The sequence below is a fragment of the Ursus maritimus genome, unplaced genomic scaffold, assembly GCF_017311325.1.
Source record: "Ursus maritimus isolate PB19 unplaced genomic scaffold, ASM1731132v1 scaffold_14, whole genome shotgun sequence".
NCBI lineage: Eukaryota > Metazoa > Chordata > Mammalia > Carnivora > Ursidae > Ursus > Ursus maritimus.
Window position 1 is genome coordinate 33814329 of NW_024423786.1, and position 15131 is coordinate 33829459.

A 15131-nucleotide genomic window follows, 5' to 3' on the forward strand; every position below is an offset into this window, starting at 1 on the left:
TGATTTTTATCATTGTGAAATACATGCATACTCATTGCAGAGAATTTGCAAATTACAGAGAGGAAATAATATGTAGCATTTCACCATGTCTGCGTGTGCATGTATGTGCATTTCTCTAGAGACAAAACAAAAATTTTACTTACTTCTGCCAACTTTACATTTGTAAGTTGACGTTGAGATTATGACAAAAGTTTTGATGAAGGAGTGGAGGGAGATCTGAGGACAATGTCCAGTGGATTTAAATGTAACCCCTTTCTTTCAAGGAGTTTCACAAAATGCAGAATGGGCTTCCCTGTGCAGCCCTCTCTCCTAGTTTCTTTTTTTCAGTCCTTCCCTTTCAGAGAGTTGAGCTGGGATATAGCAAGCCCAGTGGTAGGGTGGCCTGTTGACCAAAGAATGACCATTCACTCTGGGATTGAAGCTATGAAGATAAGTGTGAACTCATAACTTTTGGGCAAAATTATTTTTTTGGCTTAAACTTTTCCTCCCCATCCTGTCATTCAACAGTAGGAGATAGTTTAAGCCACTTTTACAACTAAAAATGCCGTGAAATTTGTTTAGGTAAATAAAACATGTATATGGTCTTCAGCAAGCAGGCCTTTATTAGTCCACAGGTATCTGAGAGACCATTGGTCCTTGAGTTGGTTTTAACTTTTAATGTCTGGTTACTTTTTAGGATTCCCAAAGTGGTCAGGTCAGAAGGATGTTTGAGGAGAGAAATGGAGTAAGGTGGAAAGAGTGTAGNNNGACACATCAAGTGGACTCTGGCAGATCTCTAGCCTGCCTTTGCTAGTTGCGTGGTCTTGAGGAGTAACTTATGTCACTCAACCATTTTGCTCTTCTATAAAATGGGGCAGCACCACAAACCTTAGAGGGAGAAGGCTTAAATGAAATAATGTAATTAAAATGCTTGGTTCAAAAAAGTAGCTAATAATTATCCCCATTATTATTGAAGAAGTATAACCTAATAATAATAATAAATGTCATATTTGACTTGACTAATGGGGAAAATGGATTTCTAAGAATACAAATAAAAATAAGATTTTATAATGTCATGCAGAAATCCCTTATAGCTTGATAAAAGATAGCTAAAAAGTATTAGTATGAGTTAGTTTTTTATATTTTCTCCATTGAAAGAATGTTCTTATTGGATTAACTCTTAACATTTTTGTTTATACTTCATATCATTACTTCAACTGCTTATTTTTCTTGTTTCTACTTTGAGAGGGGAGCATGGGTATGGTCGAACAGGTCTATTAAGACGTAGCTATTGCTAAGCATCTAGTGCTGAGTGCTTGTGTTTTGTGCTTTGTGGAATGCTGGAGCCTGTGTGAACTGATTCCAGTCGGGTGAATCACTTGTCATGGAATTCATTAAATTTTAGAGGCATGGATTGATATCCTCTAAAATTGGATTATTAGCATAGTTCATGGTCTATTGTGGCCTATTTTTTTTTTTTAAAGATTTTATTTATTTATTTGACAGAGAGAGAGAGAACAAGCACGGGGAGCTCCCTGGTGAGCAGGGAGCCTGATGTGGGGCTTCATCCCAGGACCCTGGGATCATGACCTGAGCCAAAGGCAGACACTTAACTGACTGAGCCACCCAAGCGCCCCTGGGTAACTTTTCTACAAGATTTATATGAATATGTTGCTTGTCAGCATTATCACAGATACCTGAAGGGTTAATTTTTGCACTAGTTGGTTAAACACATGGACAGAACAATTGTCATCATTACAGTCTCTTGAACTCTTTCATTTACACAGAGTTGTATGGATAAAGCTTTCAGTGGTGGATTTTTGAGCTCTGTGGTTCCCAAAGACTTTCTAAACCTTGGTTTTAGCACATGACACGGAGCCTAGCTACTGAGGGGCTCTAAAAGTAGTGCATATTCAAAATGTTTTCTCACTTCAAAGCCAATACTGACCACATAGTTGGGAAAGTAAGAAATGTCCTAGAAAAACTACCCTGAAGATTTAATGAGAGGAGAGTTCACTTCTGGCTGGAGTAATGCAAGTGGTTTATGTTTAGTTAGTGTTCTTTGTCTAAATAACCAGATTGGCAAAATAGCAATGACAAGTCTGGTGAAGAATGCAAATTCAAATCAGTGACTGAGCAAACCTAAAAGGATAAGTAAAAATACCATCCCACCCCAACTCCACACAGAGGAGGAAGTGGGAAGAACCCAGCCTATGTGAAATGGCAGGTTTTCCAAAAAAGGAAAGAAATGTTAAATTTTAATTGTGAACACCTAGAGGCTCTAAAGCTTACCTGGGTGAAATGGAAATGTAATTGTGAAACTAAGGGGTTTAGTGAGGCAGTGATAGAAATGGAAATCAGAAAGTGACTTTGGATCCCAACTAGCAAAAAATGCAGGCATAGTTGACTTTAGAAACTGTTGTCTTAACAGTTTATAAAGACTCAGCGTCCTGGTAGAACATTTCAGAAATTCTTCTGAGATGCTCCATAAGGAGGGGAGTGGAATTCTGGGAACCAAATCTGAAATTACACCTAAATGTTGTTACTACTTCTTGCTGTTTGTAATGAATATGTAGAAAGCTTTTAAAAGTGGCCAGAGAACTTTTTTTTTACCTGGTGTTTTAGAGAAGCACCTTTAGAATAATAACTGTTTGCAAAGGCAGCAGCCTTGGAGGTGCTCTTTGATCTGATTATTTCTTAATAAGATCTAAAATGAGTTCTATCATGATTCTTTGGAATTTTAGTACTTTTAAATAAAAAAATAAGATAAAAAAATTCAACTTCATCATGAAAAAAAAGCTCCTAAAATTGGATAAACACATATTTACATTCTCATTTGACTTTTTTGGGGGAATTTTTAGTTGAAAATTGTTTTTATAACCCATTGTTGATAAAATCGACTCAGCATTTGATTGCTGTTCATTAACAGGGCATGACCTCAAATCAATCTCAATCTCAATATATAGTTGTTGCTCCAAGTAGGTAATAAAGGCAGGGGTGCTTGGGTAACGCAGTCGTTAAGTGTCTGCCTTCGGCTCAGGGCATGATCCCGGCGTTCTGGGATCGAGCCCCACATCAGGCTCCTCTGCTGGGAGCCTGCTTCTTCCTCTCCCACTCCCCCTGCTTGTGTTCCCTCTCTTGCTGGCTGTCTCTCTGTCAAATAAATAAATAAAATCTTTAAGGAAAAAAAAAAGTAGGTAATAAAGGTAGCTAATAATAATTCTTGTATACAAACTCATTTTTAGATATAGAAGTATGTTGAAATAGGTAATTTTAAATGTTTCAATGAAAATTTGACATAGAAACAATGTTGTGGAATGTAAAGGGAGTGCTGCTTGCGTTAATTACTAAAATGTGGAAAGCATGTAAGTTGGAGGGAAAGGAAATAGCCATGTGAAATGGCATGCACTTCCATTTTGATGCTGAGCAGATGACTACGACTGGTAGAGCCTCTTGAAAGCTTTGTGATTAAATTAAGTAGAAGTGAAGAAAGACCCAAATTGTTTTTATAAATATGATGTCATAGAAAAACCATGACATAACATGTTTTTAGAGGTGGAAAGTAAATTGCAAAAATGTAAAAGTACAGTTTAGAGTCTCAACTTGTGCGAAGGCACAGATAGCAGACACAGTTGGCCAGGATGGAAATCCCTGCATCTTGAAGCCCTTTGGCACATGCACGTTTTCCCTGAGAACTGAGACTCAGCCCTGAAAACTTAGAGGACTCAGACTGTGTGGACAGAATCTACGAGGCTAAGAATTACCTTCAGGAGCACTGTTAAGCCTTTAAGAATGGATTGTACCATGTAAATAATTATTTTTCTCTAGGGAAAGNNNNGATGGCATCCCCTGTTCTATATGAGGCTTTGTTCCTAGTGTAACACGTTTTTCATCTACTGATCTCAGTACTTCTGGATTAGTCACTCCCTCTGTTTTAGGAGTTTGCCAAAGACACCACTCTGCTGTCTTAGATCTCCTCTTTTATTCTGAATTTGTAACACATTTTCTTATTAACCTCTGAAGGATTACAAACCTCATAACCCAAACTGCATGATAATAAGCATATCACTTTCTAGACATGAGGGCCATATCTGCAGTGAAAAAGAAGCTGTTTTCCTTGGCAAGGGAGTGTTTTCAGGGTGTTGGTTGTGTCACAGACGTAAGTGGTGGAAGAACTTTCAGACGAGATGAAGTGTTCCTGATGTCCACATGGACTTTATATAAAGCGTGTGATGTAATTCTGATTGGCTTTTCTTCTTGCCATCACCGAGACAGACCTTCCCCAGCCTCAGTTCTCATGTATGTTCGATTGCATCACTTTCCATTTTTATTGAGTTTATGGCTATAAAAGGAGCAAAAGGCATATTTTTATGGAAGAATATGATTTTCTACCCTGTAACTATATTCCCCTTAGAAAAGCCCTTTTCTGTTATTGTCTGCATAAAATATTTATTTAAAATTTACCTCATGGTAATGATAGTCTGAAAGCTATTTAAAGCAACTGTCTATTTAATATTTATAGACTGAAATAGTTTTATCATTATCAATCTATTTTTATTGAATAAAGTAGGTGTATGTAGAACTTGTCATGTTTTCCTTCCTATTAAATACCATTCTGTTGATCAAGTTAATTTCATTCAAATTCCTCTCTCAATACCCCATTCCCACACTAGATTTCTACTCTGATACTTGTAGAAGTTAGCTCAAATCTTTTTTTTTATACTGTAAACATCATCTTTGCTTAGGCATGTAAAGTTCAAAGTTTTTTTTAGCTTTATTTTAAGATGAATCAGTTTCATATGTGGAATCAATTCTATTCTGTGCTGGCAGCAACAACTGCCTGTGATTTAGAACCATACATACCCCATGTGAAGAATGCTGATCTTGATGATCACAACAGATTTTGTTTCTTTTATAATTTTAGTCAATCCTAATCCAGATTTTCCCTCTTTTTATTTATACTCTGTTCTTGTTGTATGAGAGAGAGAACTTTTATTATAGGTAAAAATGATCATAGATTCATGATTCATTAAATTATAAAGAAGAAATGTGTTTCATGGATTTCATATACCTGATCATTGCCACCATCTGTTCACACATACCCATAGCATATTGATAGTCCATCACAACTCTTTTTCAGTGCATCTTTAAGCATACTCAGAATCCTTCTCAAGGCTGCCAGTCACTACCAAATCTTTAAATTTGGCAAGCAAGGTGAAACCTATTTCTCCCCTGCTGTAGTCTGACTTCATCCTGCAAATGGGATTCCACCTCAGTCTTTCTAGTGAATTGCACAACACGAACAGTTCTGAAAAAGGGGGTCCTATTTCTTTGTAAGCATCCGACTCTGTTCATTCCCAGCAGCTATTGTCAGTAGCTTGGTTCTTGTTTAAGCTGGATTTAGTTGTTGAAAAGAACAAAAAATCCTGGATAAAATTTATTTTCAAAACATATATTTTGGGGCGCCTGGGTGGCTCAGTCGTTAAGCATCTGCCTTCAGCTCAGGGCCTGATCTAGGGTCCTGGGATCAAGCCCCGCATCTGGCTCCCTGCTCTGCTGGGAGCCTGTTTCTTCCTCTCACTCCCCCTGCTTGTGTTCCCTCTTTCGCTGGCTCTCTCTCTCTGTCAAATAAATAAATAAAATCTTAAAAAAAAAAACCCACATATTTTCAAATGTACTTATGAACTGTCAAGTTAGAAAAAATCTCAAGGGACAAAACTAAGCCAAAGCAAGGGGCTGGAGTGCTAATAGAGCGCTGGTTCTATGTTCCTGTTGGCATTTTCTAGACAGGTGAACTTGGGCATTAATTTCTACGGTCATGGGGACANNAAAGAGATGGAAGCCTGAGTCTGTTCAAGATGAAGAGTCAAGTAGGAATTCCACTACCACTACCACAATTAAGCTGGGATCCCAGAGAGCCACACTCTTAGTACAAGGGTAAACTAAATACCTCCCCATTGTACTTTCCTCCCACCTAGACTAGGGGAATCCAGGGAAAACTATCTATTTTAAAACTTTGAGCCAAGTGAAAGGTAAAAAGAACCCTAGCTTTGAGAATCCCTAACTGCAGTTGGCTCTTGCACAGATGTGCAGTGTAAGGTGATCCAAAAACTTCACGTAGAGAATGGAAGTTAAAGGGGTCCTTGGTTGATAATGCCCCAGGTATTGGTAGAGACAAATGCTCCGAAGGGCCACATGTTCAACTTAAACCTCAAAGTTTTTCTCCAAAGTTCCAAGAAACATGAGCACACAGAAATTTTTTTTTTTTTAAATCACAAAACTTGAAAGAAATCAAGCTACCGTAATTGATAGCTGGTAGAAAGAACAAACAGCAGAAGTGGAAGGCAAGGACTTCAGAAGTGGGAATTTCAAGACAAACACTTTGAAATAAGTATGTTTATTTTAATATGTTTAAATAAATAAAACGGGATTGAAACTATGAATAAAGGTCAAGAAACTATAAAAATGCTAAGCATATTTAAAGAGAACCAAAAAAGTGTCTAGAAATGGGAAAATATGCTGTATGGTGACTAACATAATATAATAAAAAACATTAAAAAAAGAAAATATAAAAATGGAAATTTAAGTTTAGTAAATAGGTTTAACTCCAGGGTGATCATAGCAGAAAAGACATGTAATGAACTAGAAAACAGAGTAGAATAAAGTAAATAAAAGATAAAAAGATGAAATACACGAAAGATAAATTAAGATACATAGAAGACAGAATAAAAAGATCTGGCATATGTCTAATCAGAGTTCTGGAGGGAAGGAGAGATGGGGAGTGGGGACAGAGTCCCTGCACTGAAGCCATATTTGAAGAGCAGGAAGCTGAGAATTTTCCAAAACTTCTGGAGGTACCAGTCCATAAACTCAGGAAGCTCAGAATACCCCAAAGAGGATAAATAGAAAGAAATTTGTCTGTTTACATGGGAGTAAAGCCATCAAATCTCAGAGGCAAAGAAAAAGTTTTAAAAAGTAGAACATCTGTCTGAAGAAGATGTAGGAATGGCTAATGAGTATATGGAAAGATGCTTAATATCATTAAGAAATCAAAACTACAATGAGATATTCTTCACACACGCTGGAATGGCTATAATTAAAAAGACATAGTAAAAGGGGCATCTGGGTGGCTCAGTCGTTAAACGTCTGCCTTCCGCTCAGGTCGTGATCCCAGAACCCTGGGATTGAGCTCCATGTCCCATGTCAGGCTCCCTGCTCAGCGGGAAGCCTGCTTCTCCCTTTCACACTTTCCCTGCTTATGTACCCTCTCTCGCTGTCTCTCTCTGTGTCAGATAAATAAAATCTTTAAAAAAAAAAAGACATAATAACAAGTGTTGCTGAGAGTATGAAGAAATTAGAACCCTCATATATTGTTAGTGGGAATGTAAAATGGTACAGTCATTTTGGAAAACATATCATATGGTCTAGCAATTCCATCTCTCTCTCTCTCTCTCTCTATCTATCTATCTATCTATCTATCTATCTATCTCCAAGAGAAATAAAAACGTTATATCCACAGAGACTTGCATAGCAGTGTTCTTAGGAGCATTATTCATAATAGCCAGAACATGGAAATGACCTGAGTGTCCCTTAGCTGGTGAATGGATAGACAAAATGTAGCATATTTATTCAGTGTAGTATTACTCAACAATAAAAAGGAATGCAGTACTGACACGTATTACAACATGGATGAACCTTGAAACATTGTGCTATGTGAGAGAAGCCAGTCACAAAGTATGTGTATTTTAAGATTCCATTTATATAAAATTCCCAGAATAGACAGAAAGTAGATTATTAATTACCTATGGTTGGGGGTAGAGGATGGGGAATATGAAGAATGACTTCTAATTGTTACAATGTTTCATTTTGAGATGATGAAAATGCTCTAAAGTTTGATTATGATGATGGTTGCACAATTCTGTGAATATACTAAAAACCATCAACTGTACTCTTTAAGCAGCTGAATTGTATGGCATATAAATTATATTTCAATAAAGCTATTTAAAAAGGCAGCTAATGGAAAAAAGTCCCCTTACCTATGAAGGAATGAATTTGGAGTGATAGCTTGACTTCTTAATAGCTTCTGTTAGCCAGAAGATGGCTGAGAAAAATATCTCTTATCCTAGAAAATTACTTTTAATACTGAACAACAATATTTTAAAAAAATGAAGTTGAGATATTTTTAGACAAAAATTGAGTTTGCCACCAACAAAATCCTACTAAAAAATTTAAATGATGCATTTTAGGCAAAAGGGGATTTCTGACAGTGTGTGAGATGCAGGAATGAATAGCAAACAAAGCTAGTGACAAATGGGGGAGTAAATTTAAAACGTGGACTGTAAAAAAGTAATGATGAGTTAAAAACAAAACAGGGAAGAACTGGAATAAATGACAATAATGTGTATGTCAAGGGGATGATGGTTGAACTTAAAGTGTCTCAAGATCCTTCTGTTATTCAGAAAGAATGTAAACATATATTGACTTTAGACTTAGGTAAATTAAACATGTAAGCATGCTATACTTTCTAGGGTAGTAACCTAAAGATTAGAAATAAGTGAAATAAACATAAATATAAATAAAAGTATAACTTTTAAATGAGTAGAGGCAAAAAATAGGATAGGAAAAAAATCATTCAAAAGGCAAGGAGGAAAAGAGAAGAAATGGAAAGGGCAGTACATTTAGAAAGCACAAGGTAAGATGGTTGAAATAGAATCACATATATCTGTAATGATAATAAATGCTCCATGTAATTTTATCAGACGGGATGAAAGAATCTGGGTATATGCTATTTACAAGAGACATCTACAACATAAAGTAAATGATACATTGAAAGTGAAAAAAGACACACCAGCCAAATATTAACTGTGAGAAAGCTGTTGTAGACTTTATGGCAAGGAAACCATTTTCAAGCCAATAAATATAGACTGTTACACTCAGTAATTTTAGGATACATATTCTTTTCTAGCACACAGTATACAAAGTACATTTATGGTAACTGATCACATACTCTGTCATAAAGCAAGACACACCAATTTCAAATGATTAGTATCAAACAGACCTTATTCTCTGTTCACAAAGCAAACAAGCAAGATGAAACATGAAGATAACTAGGAAACATCCATGTATTTGTATAATAAGAAGCATACTTCTAAATTATTTGTGAGTTGAAGAATAAATAATAATGGAAATCAGAAAATATTTACGACTGAATAATAATGTCAGTACTACATATCAAACTAGTGGCATCAAGCTAAGATGATATTGACAGGGACATTTATAGTCTTAAGACATATATATGGAAAGAAAAAAGGGTGAAAATTAGTGAGATGAGTATCCAACTTACAAAGTTAGGAAAAGAAAATAGAATAAAACCAAAGAAAGTAGTAGGAAGGAAATAATTTAAAAAATAAGAGCACAAATTAATGAAATAGAAAATAAGAATGTTAGATGATCAACACAGCCACAAATTGGCTCTTGGAAGAGATTATTTAACATGACATGCCTCTGTTGAGCCTCATCAAGGAAAAGAGAATAAAATTAAACAATATTAGGAATGAAATAGAAGACAGTCATAGATGCCATAGGTATTGAAAGATAAATGGGTTTTATGAAAATTTCCTGCTGAGTAAAGTTGAATATTTAGATAAAATGAAAAATTCTTAGGAGAAAAAAACTTAGCAAAATTGACTCAAATAATTAGAAACATGAATATTCCTATAACCATTAGATAGATGAAGTAAGTAACAGTCTTTGGAGAAGGAAAATGCCAGCTTTAGATGGTTTTACTGGGGATTTCTAATGAATGTTAATGGGAAAAAAATTTCAGTTTACACAAACCATTTCAAAACACATTAAGAGAATGAGCACTCCATTTAGAAGGCAAAATTGGTACTAAAAACCTGACAAGGACAGCACAAAATGGGAAAATTACAAACCAGTCTTATCCATAAACATAGATGAAAGATCCTGACGAAATATTAGTAAGCTGAATCCAGTAACATATAAAAAATATAATACATCATGACTAAGTGGGGTTTTTCATAGTGGTGCAAGGAGAACTGAGTATTTTAAAAATCCATTAATGTAATTCATTACAATAACATATTAAAGGTGAAAAGTGTGATAAATCATGAGAAGCAGAAAAAATGTTTATTAATATTAAACATTCCTTAATGATTAAAAAAAAACAACTCTTGGCAAAGTTGTAATAAAGGGAACTTTCTGAAACTTAAGAGTGCCTATAAAAAGCTAAAGCAAACATCAAACTTAATGATGAAACATTGAAATTCTTCCCTTTAAGACCAGGAACAAGATGAAGGAGCCACAGTTTCTTCTAGGCCTCTCTGTCTTTCTTGCATGGCCTGCCCATGTGGCTGCTATCGGCTTCTTCCCAGCATGATGGTCAGAGGGCGGTTGGGCTTCCAGCTGGAGGAGGCTAAATGTGCCTGTCCTCCTACAGACAAGGGCCAGAACTGACACTTTGGCTGCATTTACTGGTTAAAGCAAGTCACAGTTTAGCCCAGGTTCAAGGGGAGGGTAAACAGACTCCACCTCTACAGCATGTGTGTACGAGCAGGAAAAACTTGGTGGCAGTCATGTTTGGAGATCATCTACCACAACCATCAGGCTGGTAAAAATGTAAAAGTCTGATGACATAAGGTATTAGCACAGATATGGAGTGATTGGCACACTTACACACTGCTTATGACCCTGAAAATAAGTATAACAGCATTGGTAAACATTTTGGAGTTACCTAGTAGAGTTAAAGATATGCATACTATGTAGTCCAGCATTTAACTCCTAGATCATTTTTGCTATGAGTACCAGGTGCTATATATAAGAACGTTCAGAATAACACTTTTTGTTCTAGCAAAAAAACCTGGAAACAAACCAAAATGTCTGTTAACAGCAGAATGGGCAAATAAATTGTGGTGGAATCTTACAATGGAATTATGTACTTCAGTGAAAATGAACAAATTGTATGTACAATAACACGATTTAATCTTTAGGACATAAGACTGAGTAGAAAGAAGCAAAGTACTAAAAAATTCTCAGAAAAAATAAAGTTGAAATGCAAAAAAATACATGTAAAAACAAGCAAGGAAATGGCAAACATGCAATTTAGGGTGGTAATTATTTCTAAAGGAGGAGAGAAGAAGATAGAAATGGTTGGGACATAGATAATTCTAATGATCTTTTTTGGTGAATTGAATGATGAATGTTTCTTATATTATTTTTCCTTATACTTAACATAATTTTATGTTCTTTTGTGTCTTCTCAGTTTTAATATAAACAAAAAACCTTTAATGCTTACTTTATTTTTTGGGGGGGTGAGGATTCTTTTTTCATCAAATGATTGCCTTGAATGATCATTTCCACTGTGGAGTAGTAGAGAAGGACCAGGGTACGTCTTGGGTTAATTACCTTTATTAGCAACGTGTTGACCCTTCTGAGGATGATGGTGAATAGTCTATATTGTTTCATGGATGAGGAGTAGGTCTGTGAACCTTGGTTCTCGGTGGAGTGGAAGGTGGAAGGCAGTCTGCTGACCTTACCTTTCTGTTTTCTATACTCTTAGCCACCTTTACAGAGCCTCCGCAGACCCAAAAGAACTTCCAAGGCCGTCTTTTAAGCAAACTTATGGCTTGCCTTGTTGGATTAATGATTATTGACTCTTGAAAATTAAGAGAAATCAGCAGTTCTCAAATGCAAAGAGTAGAAACTCTGGCTCCTAATATCTTGCAATGTTGTTGTTTCACAGATTGATCAGCTGAAGCAGGAGCTTTCAAAGAAGGAGTCAGAACTTCTTGCCTTACAAACAAAGCTTGAAACCCTTAGCAATCAAAATTCAGATTGCAAGCAACACATCGAAGTGCTCAAAGAGTCGCTTACTGCCAAAGAACAGAGGGCTGCCATCCTTCAGACTGAGGTAAGGCACTGTTTCACGATTCCAGGCAGCAGACATTGAGTTGATAGAAAATACCCTACCTGGACAGCTTTCTTTAGAAGATCCCTATCCCTTATCCAAACCTTTGGGACCAGATGTGTTTGGATATCAGATATTACAGGGATTTTGGAAAGGTAAGACCCATATAACAGATTGCATAACACTCCCATTGGGGATACAGCCACAGCCTGTAACAAACACATGACTATTTTGGCAGAAAAAAAAAAAAATTCCTCACACTAAAGTAGGATAAATAAAGACTCTATAAGTAGCATCTTATTAGTTCATGTCAGATTGTGCAGCCAAAAGAGTTTGTTTCATATTGGAATTTTTTTTTTTCATTTTTCAGGGTTTTTTGGATTTGGGAACCATAAATAAATGGTTGGATCTAGAATGGTATTATCAAAAAATCATGAAAAAGTCAGAATGTCATCTACCTTACTTGCTGTGTATCTGTACGGGTCCCTCTCTTGGCACCTGTGATTCCAGGGGTTTCTTACTTCCTAAAGAATATCCTCAATTTTTAAGATTCTTTTACCCATTGAAGAAAGTTGATATTATGTGAGTTTCTTAAATGTTGATTTGTTACTTCTTATTCATACTTAGAAGAAAACCAAATACATGTTACTATCCTATTTCCTTGCTTCTCCTCATTGAATTATATCTTTGGGTGTGCTAAGAAAGGCAAAACGCAAGCTAGTTATGTAAGTAAAACAGTTGCCAGAAAATAAATTATTGCATGTGGACAATAGCAAAGAATGTGGTGAATCTCCTTGATTTTTTGTTTTGAGGTAGTGTGTTATGTGGGTTACTTTGGGAAAAGGCAATCTAATTGAGTTGCATATTCTCTCTTGTGCTCTTTAAGCCATGTCTTTGTATATGTTTTTGGGTCTGTGGGGAGGTTTAGATTTTCCTTGAAGTTAATGGGGCCATTGAGTAGGCCTATGCCCTCAGTCAAGGTGCAGCAGAGTATTGAGAGGTGAAAGGAAACAACTTCCAGATTGGATGGGTCTTGGCACGAATGTGGCTTAGCTGCTATGCACTTGACATTGGCTTATAGGCAGTTATTTGATCGCTGCAAGCCAAAATAATCGTTTTGGCCTCAATGATGTAGATACTCACATTTAAAAAATATCATTTTCAGTTCTGTATAGTTTCATTGTGAATTTGGGAGCATGGATATTTTATTTTTCACAACAAAAATTTGAACTATGCCATAAATTGGAAGACAGCTTGTATCTCTTTTGAAGAGGCTGCAGTAAATAGTTATCTAGAGCTGTGCTAATACTGTAGCCACTAGCCACATGTGGCAAATCAAATTTAAAAAATTCAGTAAAATTTAAAATGTGGCTTCTTAGTCACACTAGCCATGTTTAAAGTATGTGGCTAGACTAGTGTATGAGAAAGCAAGCTATAGAACATTTCTGCTGTCTAGCACTTGTCTAAATAGGGGTTAAAAACTATGGCTTATGGGATAAATCCTGCTTACTGCCTGTCTTTATAAATAAAGTTTTATTTGAACACAGTCACACCCTGTCATCTATGTGTTGTCTTTGGCTGCTTTTGGGCATCAGCAGCAGAACTTAATAGCGACAGAGACCATCTGGCCCTTAAAGCTGAAAATATTTACTCTCTGGCCCTTTATAGAGAAACTTTGCCAAGCCATGGCATTGTGATTTTGTGGGAAGAGGGTTGAGGGGGAATAAAATGTCCTCTCCCTACCAGTCATAGTCTGAACAGGGCCAGATAGTTTGTTGACCCCTGTTGTAGAACAAGGGTCAAGTTTGTTTTCACAGTGGTTATTCACAACACACGGTTGTCTTGGGTTGGCAATGATACCAGCCTTACTAATAAAGTGAGTGTAATTCTGTTGCTGTGTTATTTAGGTAGAAGGAAATTTAAGAAGCAAGGCAATCTGCTGTGGTATTGCTTGAACTGGGAATCGGTCTTCTTGATGGTTCCTTTCCAGCAGGAAAGAAAGAAAAGTCAGCTCAAAAAGGCTTACTACCTTCCTCTCATTACCTTACACTGATAAGTACTGTGTCCCCCAGCCTCTTTCCCTTTCCTTATACTCTCCCCTGTATTTTACTCTTCTCCAATTAATGTAGTCCAAATCAGACCCATACATTTTTCATGAAAAAGACAGTGGTAGCATTATGGGGATAGCTTCCATCCATGTTCAATAATTAAAATGACCCAATAAAGAGATGGTGCTTTGAAGTAGAAAAAATTATTCTCCACAGGCAGAGAAAGTGAGATGATTTTCTGGTTTCCTGCTTTGAAGTTGGGAGTGCGAGATTAATGATTTTATCAGCTGGAAACATCCAAGGAAATTTCTTTTGCCTTTTTCTTCTTCTAAAATCTTTGTAAATGGAAGTGGAGAATGTTACCTAATGATGTCCATCTCTTAGGGGAAGCAATTGAGGTTGAAATTAGCTCTAATTGTTGGATCATAAGCAAAGGATTTTTGGCAGCAGGGTAAAGTACATTAAAGTAATTTTCCCGCTTCTTGGAGAAACAGACAGAAATAAGAGTCTCCTTACCCAACATGTGGTGGTTAGTGGGTGAGTCAGTGAATGAGATATGTTATGTTTTGTTGTGCCCTCCAATGAAAGACCTGAGTTTACACTCCTATGAAAGATATGGTGCTCATTCTTGGAGGAGGTTATAAGTGATAGTTCCTTCCAGTTAGATTCCTGAGTCATTCCTGAAAGCTCTTGCCAAAACAGGAGAGGGCCGTCCCTAGAATGGGAAGAGCATGTTGGTTTATTTGGAAAATCTGTACCATCATCTGGGTTTTGGCTACTCTTAGAATATGGTATAAAGGACAGATGGCACTGGCTTAAAGGTTCATCTCTGCAAGGAAGGCTTTTGCTATCAGGGTGTTTGCATTTAGGAGGTAGTAGGATGAAGGGTGGGGACGAGGGGTGGGAGGCAAGTTGTCTGGGTTTGTGGCTATGTGGCTTGGCTCCTGGATTGGTTTGTTTTAACTTGTACAAATGCCCAGACGCTTTTTGACATGTGTGCAATAAATCAATGGAATAATAATTACACAGACACAGAGATACACCACATAGCTCTTAACATAACATTTTACTTTTTAAAATAGCTTCAAAGGACCCCAAGGCCAAGTTTCTTATTTTGCTGCTTCCCTTGATGTTTTTTTTTTTTTTTTTTTTTTTTTTTTTTTTTTTTTAAATTTTTT

At 36.5% G+C, this 15131-nt stretch overlaps 1 protein-coding gene across 1 annotated transcript in view; it reads left to right on the forward strand.

Annotated features, from left to right (window-relative positions):
• Nucleotides 1-15131, forward strand: part of ERC2 (ELKS/RAB6-interacting/CAST family member 2) — a 674422-nt gene that overhangs the window by 255751 nt on the left and 403540 nt on the right. The window contains exon 5 of the mRNA XM_040628134.1: nt 11741-11908. Within this exon, the coding sequence (XP_040484068.1) occupies nt 11741-11908 (168 nt within the window). The remainder of the gene's footprint in view (nt 1-11740; nt 11909-15131) is intronic.